Source organism: Oculina patagonica, chromosome 14 (genome assembly GCF_052425735.1).
Source record: "Oculina patagonica isolate OP01 chromosome 14, crgOcupat, whole genome shotgun sequence".
In the NCBI taxonomy this organism is placed as follows: domain Eukaryota; kingdom Metazoa; phylum Cnidaria; class Anthozoa; order Scleractinia; family Oculinidae; genus Oculina; species Oculina patagonica.
This window is the reverse complement of record NC_135771.1, coordinates 4783740-4800847: the sequence shown is the minus strand read 5'-3', so window position 1 is coordinate 4800847 and position 17108 is coordinate 4783740. Positions and strand designations below refer to the sequence as shown.

The window sequence follows — 17108 nt, the reverse complement described above, 5'->3', positions numbered from 1 at the left end:
TTTTGATGTTGTCACATTAATTTCAATCTGTGTTATAATTCAAGGTACAATCTAAAGTCAACATGAAATACGACACATGGCACAAAGAGATTCTCAGCAAGTTTGCTTCACGTCTTGGGGATAACATGCAAGACTTCTATGGCTCAGTATCCAAGGTAAGCATTAAGCTTCTGTGGAATTCTATCATCAGACTTGATATACATTGTATTTCAGATCAAATATTTTAGTTATTACCTTATTATATGAAATTTTCGCGACTCGTTAATTTTGTTTTTTTGAGATGCGCATAATTATTTCGGGACACTTAAATTTCGCGATTTTGCAAAAATTTTGAATTTTGAATCACTTTTAAATTTCGCGTTTTTGAGTAAGACACAATAAAAATTTATATGTCCTTGGCAATATTATTAATATTTTTACATGCCCATGAGTTAAATCAAACGACTTGATCAAAGGAACAATAAGGTCAAAATTAACAAAAACGCAAGGGCCGGACTAAATCTCGGCATTAGAAACAACAGAGCAGTTCTCACGATGTCTACAAGTAGGTCATGCTTGTACGTGATTTATTGTTCTTAATATTGAAAATTCCTTCCTTCAGTGGTACTAAACTTATTCTTTCTTGATTATTGACATAATGCGAGGCACTTAATTTTCGTGTCATGTTATGTTCGCAACACATAATGTTTGTGTCACTTTAATTTCGTGATTTTTTGGAATCGCGAAATTAACGTGTCGCGAACATTTCATGTAAAAAGGTATAATGTTACTTTCTGGTACCTGATATTCAAGAATCTGTTTTACTGTTACCTTTTAGGCCCGAACAGATATGGAGCAGCAGACAATTGAGGGAGCGTCCACATCAGATGCTGTTGGGTTCATCACTGTTGTTCAGTCACTGAAGAGAAAGCTAAAGAACTGGGAGAAGAGTGTTGAGGTGTGGAATGTTTTCTTATTAAATAGATCTAGCCAAGCCTAAAAGCAGAGCTCCCCGATTATTTACTTCGCCCTTCTCATAAATCCAAAGTTACTGACCGGTAACAGAAAAAATAGAGCACTTAAGCCCGCAATCCAATATAAACCATTACTTGGTCAGCGGTAAACTTCAAAAAAATATTCAACCTCGATGAGTTCTATATGTGAGCCCGCGATATGGTCATGTGATACTGGTCAGCAGATATCTTGTTTTGACAGCTGTCAATTGAACATGACATGGATGTCCAATATCAAAGATGTAAGCTGACATTAACCATAACCTAAACCTATTTCTGGAGTATGGCCGCCATGTTGGAGCGACATCTTCGCTAAGCGCACATGCCCGCGAACCATGCCGGTAGCCATGATGACCATGAAAAACCCATAGCATGGGTCTGTTAATTTTCTATGGGTATGGGGCTCTGCTCTAGATCTGCGGCCCTTCGGGTGGCTGGGAGCTCTGCTAAAAATGACCAGTTTGTGACAATTCTGCTTACAATATGTAATTTAAGCAGAGGTTTGTTCACACTATGTAATTTCACATTTTATCACCTGGCTTCTGTTAACATGATATTATAATTATCCAAAATGAAAGATGTACAAGGAAGGCCAGCGCATCTTGGAACGGCAGAGATTTGCCTTCCCCCCTTCATGGCTGTATGTTGACAACATTGAAGGAGAGTGGGGTGCCTTTAATGACATCCTGAAGAGGAAGGACTCCAGCATTCAGACACAGGTAAATAATTATTTGTTTTTCATGATTTGTCTAAATATCTTTGTTAATATTAGGCTTAAACTGAAAAAAAAAAATGTTCTTGTTGATACACTACACGAGAGTTTATAAACAGTAAGAGAAAAGAAGAAACAATTTTGCAAAATCAAGTTAAATTGAAATTTGAAAATGCTGTAAATGTCAAGCCTGCATGGTTCACACCAGTGACATAACAACAGAACGGCAAGGTCACTCAAATGCAAAAAACACCCCATGTTGATGTTTTATGTCACCCGTGTAAACAACATAACATAACAACATAGTTGGAACATAATGACATAAGCATAACAACATAAGGGAAGAACTGTTCATTTCTTTATGCTGTTATGTTGCTAGTGTGAACCAGGCCTTAGCAGAGAAAAATTAAATTAGTGTTTTACTTTGTGTAATTTAAGATAATTTTTGGATAAAATAAATTTTCAACAAAATTATCAATGTCTCACATCATAAAATTGTTTGCAGCCTTTGCTAATACTGTACATGAGCAGGCTCTCCTGGGTTTTGTGTCAGCGGTGAAGCTTTTTGCAGGCTTTTGCCGATGATAAATTTAGTTATAAAAATAATAATTGATTCTCATTTACTCATGCGATTGTTTATTTGTTGTTTTCCTATCCACAGGTTGCCACTTTGCAGATGAAGATCATCTCTGAAGACCAGGCAGTGGAAACACGTACCTCAGAGCTTCTCTTTGAATGGGAGAAAGGCAAACCAGTCCAGGGTAGCACCAGACCTGATGTAGCACTCAACAACTTGGCCATCTATGAGGGCAAGTTCTCCAGACTCAAGGAGGACAGGGACAATGTCGCCAGGGCCAAGGAAGCTCTGGAACTTATGGAACCAGGTATTTATAGCATGGTATAAAAAACTAGCAATGGTATATTGCAATTCCCGAGTTTTGATTGGTAAACAGACAATGGTATATGAGCTCATATACCATTGACCACAAAATAGTAGCCGATGTGCGTCAAATTTTGCAATTCTTTGGGCATTTCTAATAAAACAGTTATTCCACTCACACTTGTTGGATACGAGATTGTTATTGCCAACGTGGCGCTACACACCTCTTTGGCTATCTACCATCTCATATTCAATGCATGCTCGTGGAATAATTGTTAAGAAGCATCTAGAAGTTTGTGTTAAGTCACTATTTTTAGTACATAAAGTAAACTTTCTCAAACTTTCAAGAGATACAAAAAACAGTTGAGAAACAGCTTCCTTGGCCAGGGCCAAAGAAGCTCTGGAACTGATGCAACCAGGTATATTTAGCATGGTAGCATCTATAAGTTTTTATTAAGTCACTATTTTAGTATATGAAGTAGAGTTGAACCCCACTATCTCAAACTTTCAAGAGAAATAAAAAACAGTGTGAGAAATTGGGGATTTGAGATAGCTGATAGTAAATGACTGGAATTTAAGGAAATCCTAGGGAAATGAATTTGAGTTCAAGATATTGAGAAGTTTGAGATAACTGAGTTCAAGATGGGGAGGTTCAATTGTAGACAATCTTCATGGCATGCTGTACTTATTGCGGTTTTCACTGAAATGCGAACTCTGACATTCAATCCTCAACCAACGGTTTACGCTTTTTGCTACCGTCAATCAACTTAGCGGACCTCTCGGGAAACAGAAGTTCACTTCAACCAGGTCAAAAGGTCACAACTCTCAGTTGTGATTGGTGGATTTCGATCCATTTTGTTTGTTTCTGTTTTTCATGGTTCGATTGCTGTCGCCGTAATTATGATTGACGGTAGCGAAAAACGCATTGATTTCGTTAGTTGGATTTTGAATTTCAGAATTCGCATTTCACTGAAAACCGCAATAATGCTGTTGATTTTAGTTTTAAAGTTAATAGCTTTCTGGTAACTTGTGTACAGGCACATTGGTGGCCAGTGATGAACGTGTCCAGGTTGGGCTAGAAGAGCTGCAAGACTTGAAGGGTGTGTGGTCAGAACTGGCAAAGATCTGGGAGAAAGTGGATGAGTTGAAAGAGAAGCCATGGCTTTCTGTTCAGCCGAGGAAGGTGGGTGTTCTGGTTTTGTTAGACTAAGAAATTTAAAGACAAAGTTGCAGCATTGAGATACCTTTCACTGTCTTCCCTCCTCTAATGACGCACTGAAATTAACTGATTCCAGGCACATCAGGAACATTACTCCCCCTCTAACAGGGTGTTCATTAGGCATCGGAGATCGGAGAATTCTCCTGCTACAACGTAGAATTCTCTGGCTAAATTTCAAAGGCCTGTACCTATTTTTTATTAAGATGCGGAACCTTCTCCGGTTACGTTACACTATTCTCCTGCTATTACAGTTCTTAATGAAAACCCTGCTCTAAACATTGGTTACTTGGATATGGTTTCATTGGAAACTTACCGTGTAAATTCAGCTTAGCAACACCTCCTTTTTAGGCGGTAACGCCTATATGCTATGGCCCGGTGGACGGCCGTGTGAGGTTGAGTGAAAGATTACTCCAACCGAGTAGCACTGGGAACTAGGCACTTTGTTGTTTACTCAGTTTCGGTACGCCATCTTTGATTGTCAATGAGTATGAATCAACTTCAAGAGCATCCATCGGCAAAACGCATTTGATTTCTAACGTACAGTTAAACGGAGTTTTGGGGTCAGGGGAGAATGATGTACTGGATAATTGTGAGCTCGCTTAAAGAACTTTTTTACCGTTGTACGTGTATTCGAAGTCGGCATACGTGATGGCAGACTAAGTTGACTGATGTTGAATTTGACGAGTGAAGGCCGGTTAGTGTCATAACTTTTGAAACCTTTCCAAAAGGGAGACCGATGGCAGCAGTATCTTGATTTATAGATTGCAAAGGTGAGCTATCTGAAATCATTGTTTGCTTTGACGTGCATTGTTGTCGATAATATTTAACTTTTCCCTTCGCGACTCGCCATCTTCCTTTTACTGCTTTTGATAATATTTATTCGGGTATTTATCTCAAGCCATTAAAAATAACACAGTGACGGTATCCGTATTCCTATTTTTACGAGAAGCCAGAGTTCACTCAGAAAGAACTTCTACCCTATTGCTTATTTAGCTGATCTAAAATGTTTTGTTTGATAAGTTGCATAAATGCATGTAAGTGATTCTAGTAAGCGGTGTTGACTTCATTACATTTCAGACCATTTCAATACGGAAATTTCACACAATCTTCAGTATCGACTAGGGGTGGAAATCAAATCTGGGCCTTTCTGTTGCTAAATGACGAAGTTCATAATGATTTAATGTATTTATCTTATCATACTGTAGGTTTGTAATGTATTGGAGGTTCGTTTTGTAGTCAAGGCAAATAAAAATTAAAATGAATAAGAAAAATGCAATTTCTGGGATCATTGTAAAGCGTTATCGCCTGTGCATGCATGTATGCGTGCCGGTTATTTACAAATATGTAATGAACTGTTTTCAAAATTGGATCATTTTAATACAGTACAGGTTTGGCCACTGAGATGAAATTTTCAAAATTTCTTTTTTAACAATTTTTTTTCTTTGAAATTGGTTTGAAAGAGTTTAAAGCATCACCAAAACAGTAAGACTTACTTACGATAACAGCCTTTAACATGTTTTCTACTACTTTTTAAATTGATGGCAATGATTTATATCTTTACAGCTTCGTCAGTCACTTGATGCATTGTTGAATGACATGAAGAATCTTCCAGCTCGACTCAAGCAGTATTCTTCATTTGAGTATGTTCAGAAAACCATCAAGACTTACTTGAAGGTAATGAGGCCTCTGCTGTTAAAAATTGTTTATCTTGTATGTCAAGATGTTACCTTACAGTTATGTTGTTCAGTTTTGTACATTGCACAATGTTTTACATAAAATAGCTGTTACCTATTACAGCAAGGCGCCCAAAAGTGTGACCACCTTTTATTAATTCACATTCTTTCGTGCAACCACCATCCAATCAGAAGCCAAGGACAGCTCCCAGTTGACTTCTGATTGGATTCAATCTGCACGAAAGAATGTGAATAAATTAAAAGTGGCCACACTTTTGGGTGCCTTGCTGTTAATTTTTAATTTTATCCATTTCCACTGCAATACAAACTTGAGAGATATTACAAACAGAAAGAAAAGTGTTACTATATAAGGAAAAAATTGCAGCAAGAAAAGACTAGAAGGGAACATTAGAACCATACATGCTAGTCAACCAGAAGATATCTACGATACATATAAAATAAAAAAAGTAAAGAAATTAAAGGAAAGGAAAAATGAAAAAAAAAAGCTATTTAAAATGTTAATTATCAGAGACAGTTATCATGTCTAAGTTACATGTGAGTGATCAAGATCAAAGTCCTTGCTCTTGTAAAACTGTCAGCAAAGTTGTGTAAAGCATGACAGGCTAATCTTGTCATTCCTAAGCCCAACGGGTAAGTTGTTCCATAAATACTGTGATAGTAATATCTTTCTTTGTGCCTTTGATAGGTTAACATGCTGATTGTTGAGCTCAAATCAGAAGCATTAAAGGAGCGTCACTGGAAGACACTGATGAGAAAGCTTCACGTCAACTGGGTGCTGAGTGATTTGAACTTGGGACAAGTGTGGGATGTTGACCTGCAGAAGAATGAATTGATTGTCAAAGATGTCATTCTTGTTGCTCAGGGAGAAATGGCTTTGGAAGAATTCTTGAAACAGGTGCCTCATTCTGTTCTTCAAGGGACCGTGTCACGGATTTTAGCCAAACTTAGGCATAGGAAATGACCACCAAATTCGTTTAAATATATAAAATAACATCTTAAAACAGTGAAGGAATATTTAAATAACACACCAAATGCAAAAGAAGGTACGGATGGCTCAAAGTGACGAAGATTGAAACGGATTGCGATATGGGTTTTTGAAAAGTGATCCAGCGGAACAGTTTTCAAAGTTAATCTTGTTTGCTTGTAACTTTAAATTATAACGCCGGGAAACACATTTGGCTGCAGTGAAGCTATGGTTTTGTCATTTAGAATCATAAAATTAATTTCTTTGCAAACATTTAGTTTCATAGTGAGTGTTTGGCAAAATTTAATAACGTAAAATTAACTTAGCCGTGACACAGTCCCTTTAAGTGTGCCATTGTTCCGTATTGCTGTTTATTAGCTTTATCGTATTTTAAGGAATCTGTCATAGATCAGGTTATTGTTTTGTAACAATTTCATATTGTGTGCTTCTACATGTAACTATCAGTCAAGGCTGTCTACAGAACTTACAGTTTGTGCAGCTGATTGAGCTCAAATAGGTGTCAGAGTTCCAGCACAGGGTTCGTACAGGTCATGGAAAACCTGGAAAGTCATGGAATTTTAGAATTTCATTTTCCAGACCTGGAAAGTCATGGAATTTAAGTTTGGGTCATAGAAAGTCATGGAAAATGGTATTTATTGTACAAAGCAAATTAGGCAGGTTATTTTTTGTGAAGAAAGGGGTAAAAACGTACCCGAAATCAAGATAATTATTGAAACTTTCCAAGAAAAATGGTCAAATTTAGGTCATGGAAAACTTTGAAAAGTCATGGAAAAGGTCATGGAAAGTCATGGAATTTCAAATGTTTAAAAGAGTAGGAACCCTGCAGCATCTGTAAAGCTGTTTGTTTACAATGTCTGTATTGTAATAGATAAATATGAAGAAAAAGTCAATTTTAAAATTTCATTTGCTACTTCAGGTGCGAGATGTGTGGCAAACTTATGAACTGGAGTTGGTGAACTATCAGAACAAATGCCGTATTATCCGTGGCTGGGACGACCTGTTCACCAAAGTCAAGGAACACATCAACAGTGTGTCTGCCATGAAACTCTCACCGTACTACAAGGTACAACTACTTGACTGTGTGATTTGTGTTTTATGTTTTAGTTTAAATATTTTCATAACATGGTCATGCTTCATTTCACCAACAGCATCAAGAGATAAGTTTGGAAGCTAATTGTGTCATGCAAGGTTTGACTGTAGCTAGGAAGTCAAAGGGTTGAAGTACTTGTCTTGTAAAAAGCTCAACTGTGACCCTCCATGGGAAAACACGGCTTATTGATAAAAGCATTTTTCGGGGGGTTTGAGGTCACTTAGAAACCCTTTGGAAACCCTTTAGAAACCCGTTGGAAACCCTTTGGAAACTCTTTGGAGACACTTTGAAACCCTTTGGAAACCCTTTTGAAACCCGTTTAAAACCCTTTGAAGCCCTTTGGAAACCGGGTTTCGGGAAGTTTGAAACCCTTTGAAACCCTTTTGAAACCAGGTTTCACTAATTTACAATGTTCGATAAGATGTGTTTTCGTATGGAGGGTCACATTACTTGTTTCTCAGGTGTTTGAAGAGGATGCCCTACAGTGGGAAGAGAAGTTGAACCGCATTCATGATTTGTTTGATGTGTGGATTGACGTCCAACGTCGATGGGTGTACCTGGATGGCATCTTCAGTGGAAGTGCAGACATCAAGGCTTTGCTACCAGTGGAAACTCAACGATTTCAGAGGTAAGAATTATCAATTTTGTAGTTTATTCATGACAGACTTAATTGCGTTCGATGGAGGAGAACACATACTAATCATGTGGTTTGTCCAAAATCAGTCCAGTGGGTATCGCCGATGCTGGCCCATGTCATCTTTTGGGCCCCATCTTGAAATAGCTGATATGTGTGTCTAAACTTTAAATGATGCCGAAAATGTCATTGGAAATATTTCAGGGGTTTTATCCAGGGACATTGAGTTTTAGTCAGCCACCAAATGTCGTAAGACAAATTTAAATTTATCCCGTCAAAATTAATTCACTCTATTATATCATGACAATTTTTTTGGCTTGTGACACAATCTTATCTCCTAGAAGTTGCGTTATCCTCTTTGCTGTTAGTGAGAGCCTTTTGCCTCTGCCTGGCTTTCTTTTTTGAATTGAAGAGGTATCAGTTATTCTATCTTGGGTCACACACACTCCCTTAATCTCAGATTACTACTAGTTTAAAACTATGTAGTTTCCTAGTTAGGAAGCTTGGTTGCCAAGCTTCTTTGATGTTTTCTTTCAAACCCAGCATCAGCACTGAATTCCTGACACTTATGAAGAAGGTGGCCAAAACACCCTTGATCGTGGATGTCCTGAACATCCAGGGTGTCCAGCGTCAGTTGGAGCGCCTTGCCGATCTTCTTGGTAAAATCCAGAAAGCCTTGGGAGAGTACCTGGAGAGGGAGAGAGCATCTTTTCCAAGATTCTACTTTGTGGGAGACGAGGACTTGCTTGAGATCATCGGCAACAGCAAGAGCATTCCAAAGCTACAGAAGCACTTCAAGAAGATGTTTGCTGGTGTGGCTGCCATTGTTCTTAATGAGGATGAGAGTTTGATCACTGGTTTGAGTTCCAAGGAAGGAGAAGAGGTTAAATGTATTTCTGTTTTGGGAAAAACTTCTTTTATAGTAAATGTGACCCTCCACGGGAAAACAGTGAAAAAGGTGAACGCACGGGCACGCGTGTCATGGCACGGCACGCTTAGCGTGTCACTCATCGCACGGATATGCGCATATTTAATAAGTAAAACAAAGAATGGCACGGTTGATATTGTTTCGCATGCTAAAGCTTTTATCTAAGAGAAGTGTGCTATTTGGCACGCTTAACGAGCGATATGACACGCGTGCGAAAGGACACGCGTGCGAAAGGACACGCGTGCGATATGGCACGCACGCGTGCGATAAGACACGCTTCCCAAACCAGCCTTCGTTTGTAACTTTTACATCCGTTTAACTTCTTCATACTAAGACAAACAAGCTCGCATAACTTACGTACTTACCCGATGAACGTGCATAACAGTTAGCTAATTCCAGATCGTACGAGGCTTATGCATAAGGCGAAAATAAAATAGAAATAACTTCGATTGAAACCATGATATTTAATTGTGCTTTAAAAATATAGACTGCTCGCAAGAATTCAGTTCGTCGAAATCTGATTGCAAGTAAACTTCGCAAGCGATTTGTAAACCCACGCCCAGACCACTCGCGGTTAACGGGAGAAAACTCTGGGGCTAATGGGCGGGGGGAAAAGAATCCGCGGGCGAAAAAGGTGAATGTGAAACGTTATAAATTTTAATCTTTGAAACGAACGCAAAATTAAAGGACAATCAATCGCGAAGCTCGCTGCTCAAACTTCGCGCTTGATCGCTAGCTATTTCTAGTAGCTCACCGCCCGAACTACACGCTCGATCGCTCGTTTTTTTTTTTTTTTTGCGTTCATTCCACGGATTTAAAAGAAAAACAGAGAGAATGCTCGCAGTCTATTAATCCCGTCCCGATTATCTGCCTTGGGCGGGAAGAGTAGTCATTTTCCCGTTTCCTGACCAGCCCATGCGCGGCCGCGAAACACTGGGACCAAGGACTATTTTGTCAACATGGCGGGTCAGTCGGCGAGTGAAACGTAGCGACAACGTTTGTGACAATAAAGTAAGAGCTTTCGCTCGTTTTATCTCCGATTTTCTGTCGTTTACTTTGAAATTGATACTAAATTAAAAGGCTCGGTTCGTCGAAAGTCTGCGATTCAATGTTTGTTTGTTTCGAAAGTCGGCTTATACGGCTGCCGCTACAACTACGCTTATTGAGCACCGACCTTGCAAAGCTTATACGTGTGATGGTTTTACAAGACGAGAGAACGGTAAGTTAAACGTTTCTCTTGGACACGGCTAGCGTGTCATTTTGCACACTTGAATTGCGTGCTATTTGACACGCTGGCGTGCCATTTTGCACAGTACAGTGCTCGACACGGAACATTGTTCGATAAGACACGCGCCTTTGTTTTTATCGTGCGATACTAACAAAAGAAAATTTTTAATTAGGCGTGCCTTCTGACACGCTGCTTGGAAGCCGGCGTGTCATTTTGCACACTGCCTATTGTTTAGCGTGCCATTTTAGCGTGCCCGTGCGTTCACCTTTTTCACTGTTTTCCCGTGGAGGGTCACAAATGGTTTGAACCCAGGAGTATCATAAGGTTGTATAGTGTGATCCTCCAGGTGAGAGTAGTTCTAAGAAGAACTGTTGTTGGTGACTGACGTTTTGACAACCTGAGCGGAAGTCATCTTTGACTCTGAAGATGACTTCCGCTCCGCTGGTTGTCCAAACGTCAGTCACCAACAACAGTTCTTTTCAGAACTACTCTCCGCCGGAGGATCACACTATACGACCTAAAAACTTCTTTGCTGTGGATTTCAATTGAATCCCAGTAACTTGAACCTTCAATAACTTGATCCTCCTGCTAACTCAAACCTTTTTTGATCTCCCTTCAGGGTCATTTTTTTTTTTTACTAATTTTACCCTCTATAATCCAATAACTTGAAGCTTTTTTGATTTCCCTTGCGACTGTAGTTTGTGATATCAAGAACAATCAGAGCTTCAATAAGTGTTTTCATCATTTCGATCTTTTACTTTAGCTGATATCTTTTTGTTCCTTGGTATTATTTATTAAGATATCTCCAAATTGTACCAAAAAGAGTTTAGAAATTCGAAATTTTTTTTCTTGAGATGACACACTTGCAATATGAGGGTTTTGGCGCAAATCCAAAAAAATGCGTTCGGGGCTTCGCCTGGCTCGCCTGCCGGCTTCGCCATTCTCGCCCCTCACTGTTTTTTTGGATTTGCGTCCAAAACCCTCATATTGCAAGTGTGTCGGGGTTAGATGACAGCCTTTCAACCCATGCACATGTATCTAGGCAAAGGCACCCTTTTAACACTTGTTGAGGACTGTCCTAAAACAAGTGGCCCCCGCCAAGCCCCAAAGAACAGGCGCGCCAGAATTATTTTTCAATTGAACAAATATTTTTTACTTTGTATATGCACCAAATGGCTGCCGCAAGATATTCGTCAGAAGTTTTGCAAGCTATGATGGAGGAAAACCTCCGTGAATTTCAAAGAAACCCGCAAAGAAATTTGTCTTTTTTACTGGCCAACACCGATTTTAACGATTGGCTCCGAGTATGGAAAATGGACATACCCGAAACCGAAAAAAACAACAAAGATCTTTTAATTTTTGCAAAAAAACACAAAAAAAAGTTTTATGATCTTTTGGAAAGTGAAATTGAAGAATTGAATGACATAAAAGCAAGCTTCGGGCTTAAAGTAAAATTTTCGATGAAAAGAAACGGAGTTACGCAACACATGGAGCACTATTTCAGAGAAAGAGAACCGCGTCTTTTTACAAAAAACACCAAAGACCGAATAAAAAAAGAGTTTGACGAATTTATTGACAAAGCAAAGGGAGAAATCGAGGCTTGGTCGGAGAGGGGCTCGGGGTGGGTTGTTGAAAGAATAACAAGGGCGTACACCTATGTTGCGCGTTATCGGCCATTGCGCGGAGGAACTTACTTGCCTTTGCCTCCCAAACTGGCAAACAAAAAAGCAATTATTAACGTGCAAAACAGTGACAACCAGTGTTTAAAATGGGCTTTGAGAGCTGCTTTATTCCCGCCTGCGAACGGAAAAGATCCTCAAAGAACAAGTAAATATCCCGTTGATGACGGCATAAACTACAACGGAATCGATTTTCCGACACCCCTAAAGCAGATTGACAGGCTTGAGGCGCAAAACAGAAACCTTGCAATAAATGTTTTTGGGTGGCACTTGAAAGACGGGTGTGTGATACCTCTCAGACAAAGCGAAAAAGAAAACAAAATACCCCGTATAAACCTTATGTTGATTGAGTCAGGATTGAAACAGCACTACTGTTTTATAAAAAGAATTAGCGCTTTGTTACACGACCAAACCAAACACAGTAACAAAAAACACTTTTGCATGATGTGTTTGACAAATTTTACAAGAGAAGACTTGCTTGAAAAGCACAAAAAGTATTGCAATGGGGTCAAAGGCAAGCCAACAAGAATCGAAATGCCAGATGAGGAGAAAAACACCCTTTCTTTTAAAAACTACCAAAAACAAATGAAAGCGCCTTATACGATTTACGCCGACGGCGAGGCATTGTTAAAAAAAGAGCGCCGAGAAACGCCCGAGAACCGCCAGAAAAGTTACACGTACAAAACAGAAAAGCACGAGGCATGCGGATTCGCTTACACGCGTGTAAGAAGTGATGGTGAACACGAAAAACCATTCGTTTACAGAGGAGAAAACGCCGTTGAAGTATTTTTGAACTGTCTTTTAATTGAAGAAAAGAAAATAAGATATGAATTGTCAAAGCCAAAACCTCTCCTTATGACGCAAAAAGACTGGGCAAACTTTAAAAAAGCCGAAAACTGCCACATCTGCGAAAAATCGTTGGTGAAACAAAACTTTTTAGACTCTTTGCCGGTTTGGCTTAAATCTAATAAAAAGGAGTTTGGTTACTTAGGACAGTTACACAAAAAATGCTATTACGAAAGAATAGAATTGGCGAATACTCTTAATAGCGGGAACCATTATAAGCTAAAAAAGCTTGAAAAAAAATCACACAAATTAGCCGCTGAAAACCAAAAAAACTGCCTAGCGTGCAAAGAGCCGCTTATCCAGCCGAACTACAAGGATGCGGTGAGGGATCATTGTCACATAACAGGCAATTTTCGAGGAGCCGCGCACAACGTGTGTAACTTAATGATGAAAATAAATCCAAAAAATATTCAAATACCAGTTGCATTTCATAACCTGAGTGGCTACGATGCTCACCATTTGATGCAGTCAATTTCGAAGATTTCAAAAGAGGCACAGAAAGAGGTAAAGTGTGTTGCAAACAACATGGAAAAATACATTACATTTTCACTGGGGGGTTTAAGGTTTATTGACACTTTGAACTTTTTACTTGGAAAGCTTGAAAAACTTGTAGAAGATACGCCGAAGGATGCATTAAATATGACGAAAAAGGTTTTCTTTGAAAAAAGTGAACTGTTGTTAGACAACGGAAAATATCCAAGCGAATACGTTGAAGTGTGGGAGGAATTTAATTATAACAACTTGAGTGAAAGTTTTTTTAAAGGTGGGGACGAAACTAAAGAAAAATGGCAAATTGTCAATAACATCCACATAACAGATGAAGGATACAAAGAAGCAAAAACCATTTTTATAGAAAAATTTGGCTTGTTAACACAAAAGGGGATTTATCCCTATGAATACATGGACTCATGGGGAAGATTTAAAGAAACAACTTTGCCGAAAAAAGAAAAGTTCTACAGTAAACTTACAGGCGAGCACATAACAGACAAAGAGTATGCACACGCGCAAAAAGTGTGGGAAACCTTTGGCTGCCAAAATCTTGGAGACTACCACGATTTGTATGTCAAAACGGACGTTACCCTGTTAGCGGACGTTTTTGAAAACTTTCGAAAATTATGCCTTGAGAAGTACAATCTGGATCCCGCAAATTATTACACGTCGCCAGGTCTTTCTTGGGATGCGCTTTTGAAAAAGACAGGTGTGGAGCTTGAGTTACTCACAGACTACGAAATGCACCTCTTCGTCGAAAGGGGAATAAGGGGCGGGATTTCGTCGGTAAGCAAGAGATATGCAAAGGCGAACAACCCATATGTTAAGGGATTTGATCCGAGTCAACCAAAAAAATACATAATGTATCTCGATGCGAATAACCTTTACGGGTGGGCAATGAGCAAGCCGCTTCCGAAAAGTGGTTTTAGATGGAAAAAGGTTATGCCAACAGAAAAAGAAATAATGACAAAAAAAGAGCATGCAAAAACTGGATGGATTATGGAGGTGGAGTTAGAATATCCGAAAGAGCTGCATGACGCTCACGACAGTTACCCATTAGCGCCAGAGAAAAAGAAAATAGGCAAAGAAATGTATTCGCCTTACCAAAAGAAATTAATGAATGATCTTGAATTAAACCCCCCAAACACTGAAAAGCTTGTTTTAACGCTTGAAGACAAAACCAATTACGTCGTGCATTACCGAAACTTGCAGTTTTATTTAAAACAGGGAATGAAACTCAAAAAAGTGCACAGGGTTTTAGAGTTTGAACAGGAATGCTGGATGGAGCCCTACATCCGGATGAACACAGAATTCCGAAAAAAAGCAAAAAACAACTTTGAAAAGACCTTTTACAAGCTAATGAACAACTCGGTTTTTGGAAAAACAATGGAAAACCTGAGAAACCGTGTAGACATAAGAATAGTAAGAAGCGACGAGACAAATAAAATAAGAAAATTGGTCGCAAGTCCATTGTATTCAAGGCACGTGATGTTTTCAAACGATCTTGTCGGAATAGACATGCGAAAAAGTAAGCTGTTTCTCAATAAACCGGTCTACACAGGCATGACTATCCTTGACGTAAGCAAGCTATGCATGTATGACTTCTTTTACAACCATCTGAAAAAGGAGTACGGGGAGCGTTGCGAGCTTTTGTATACAGACACAGACAGCCTTTTGCTTGTGATAGAAACAGAAGACGTTTACGCGGACATGGCAAAAAACATCGGCGAGTACGACACAAGCGACTACCCCGAAGAGCATTCACTTTATTCGAAAGAAAACAAAAAGGTGTTGGGGAAAATGAAAGACGAATGCGCAGGAAAACTGATTTCAGAGTGTGTTTGTTTGAGGCCGAAAATGTATTCAATAATGACAGAAGGTGAAAGCGAAAATGAAATCGAAAAAATAAAGAAAAACTTTCCTGAGGCAAAAATAAAAGAGTGCACTTGCGAAGGGGAAAAAATGCAGGTAATAATGGCAAACGACGAAGAATTGGTCAAAAAAATAAAAGAGAAACATCCGAAAGCAAGTGAGTCAAAATGTTGTAACACGCTGAAAGTGGACGAAAAAAATATAAAAAAGGCAAAGGGGGTGAAAGAGTGCGTGACGAAAAATGAGATAAATCATAAAGACTTCAAAGATGCACTTTTTCAAAACAAGGAAAGCTTTCACGAAATGCACATGCTAAGAAGCTATGCCCACGAGATGCATTCAATAGTGGTAAACAAAAAATCGCTGTCGCCATTTGACACAAAGAGATGGATAAATGAAGATGGGATAAACACTTTGGCATATGGGCACTATCGGATGGGTGCGGAGCACGAGAGCGAAGCTCTTGCAGAGAAGGGGCAAAAAAAAGAGCCCACCGCCCCATAAAAGGGAGTGAAAAAACTAACTAGCCGCCAAGCAAAGGTCTCTCTAGAGTGCTTTAATAAATAAAAAGCCACTCAGGAGTGCCCAAGGGGCTCAAGCACTAAGGGCTTGGTGGTAACTGTGTATTTGGAGGAATAACAAGCAATTCTTCACGCACGAAGCCGCGCTTTGGACCATCGTGCAAGTAATAAAGAACTGGCTGATTAGGTTTAGTAACAGACCTTTCAATGCTGTAGACTTTTAATGACCAAATCGGATCTGTAGCCCTTTTTACGCCGCCTTCCAGCTCGCCAGGTTGGTAGAGGAAGCGCACATTAACGAGAGAGGGGAGTTTTTTTTCTTTCTTGCCAACAGGTCTTGTATATTTTGAGGACGGTTTTGACGAAACAGCCTTTTCTTTGATTGCAGCAGCAGGTTTCTTACCAGTAAGACTGGTTACTTCGTTGTTCAGAGCGGCAACAACTTCGGGTAGCCTTTTTACCCACGCTGTCGACCGCTGGCCAGATGGCAGGTTCATCTCGACACCGTACTGATAACCAAACAGGCGCCCTGCCAGTGTTTGATTAAAACGTTCAACAATAGCTTGATCTCTGTGAATGTTAACACGCCCGCGTCTAATATAGGTTTTGTGATTTTCCATTTCTTTGGTAACAGCTCCCATGAATTCGCGACCAGGGTCAACTTGCAGCATCTGTGGCCATTTTAGTGCACTTCGCCTGTAAATTGTCTGAAAACCTTTTGCAACCTCAGTTGAATCTTTGGAGGTCAAAGGCTCGGCCTCTTTGAAACGGCTGGCAACGTCAACAACAGTCAGAGCGTATTTGTAAACTTTTCGCCCTCGCGGCAGTTTGTCGTGTGGCAGAAAAAGAAGGTCCGCCTGGTGGACCGCGTTAGGAGAAGAAACATCGAATTTTGGGCGAGGAACGTATCGTGGTGCCGGAAGGTAGATCTGCCAAAGGGCCTGCTTAACGAGCCACTTTTTAGCAGCATCTTCGGAAACCTTGGCCGCCTCGGCTAATTTTTTTATCGCTGCAATTCCCTTCCAGTAGCCCTGGGGGCTATAGTAGACTTTCGAGATTTTCTTCGAAAAGTTTTGCTCCGCAAAAATCTTTGCATCCATGTGTATACAAGAAAAAAAGAAAAGTTTAAAGAAACCGAAAGGCAGCGTACCCAAGTGCAAGCGCGCCAGCGCCAACGAACATAAGTTCACCTTGTTTCTGCTGCTCACTTGGCTGATAGAAATCAGAGAACTTGGGTTCTTTCGGAGGAATCATTTGTTTGTCAGGATGTGCCTGGTTGTAGAGTTTGAAAGCGTAGTCTGTGTTCGTAAAGTTTTGTTTCGCTTGCTGTTTGATCTCA

The 17108-nt window shown here is 39.7% G+C and overlaps 1 protein-coding gene across 2 annotated transcripts in view; it reads left to right on the top strand.

The window, feature by feature from the left end:
* Window positions 1–17108, top strand: part of LOC144638086 (cytoplasmic dynein 1 heavy chain 1-like) — a 99726-nt gene that overhangs the window by 20578 nt on the left and 62040 nt on the right. For both annotated transcript variants that reach the window (XM_078497213.1, XM_078497212.1), the window contains exons 20-29: window positions 45–155; window positions 818–937; window positions 1571–1711; window positions 2366–2588; window positions 3622–3767; window positions 5367–5477; window positions 6183–6392; window positions 7399–7545; window positions 8034–8200; window positions 8750–9089. In XM_078497213.1, the coding sequence (XP_078353339.1) occupies window positions 45–155; window positions 818–937; window positions 1571–1711; window positions 2366–2588; window positions 3622–3767; window positions 5367–5477; window positions 6183–6392; window positions 7399–7545; window positions 8034–8200; window positions 8750–9089 (1716 nt within the window). The remainder of the gene's footprint in view (window positions 1–44; window positions 156–817; window positions 938–1570; window positions 1712–2365; window positions 2589–3621; window positions 3768–5366; window positions 5478–6182; window positions 6393–7398; window positions 7546–8033; window positions 8201–8749; window positions 9090–17108) is intronic.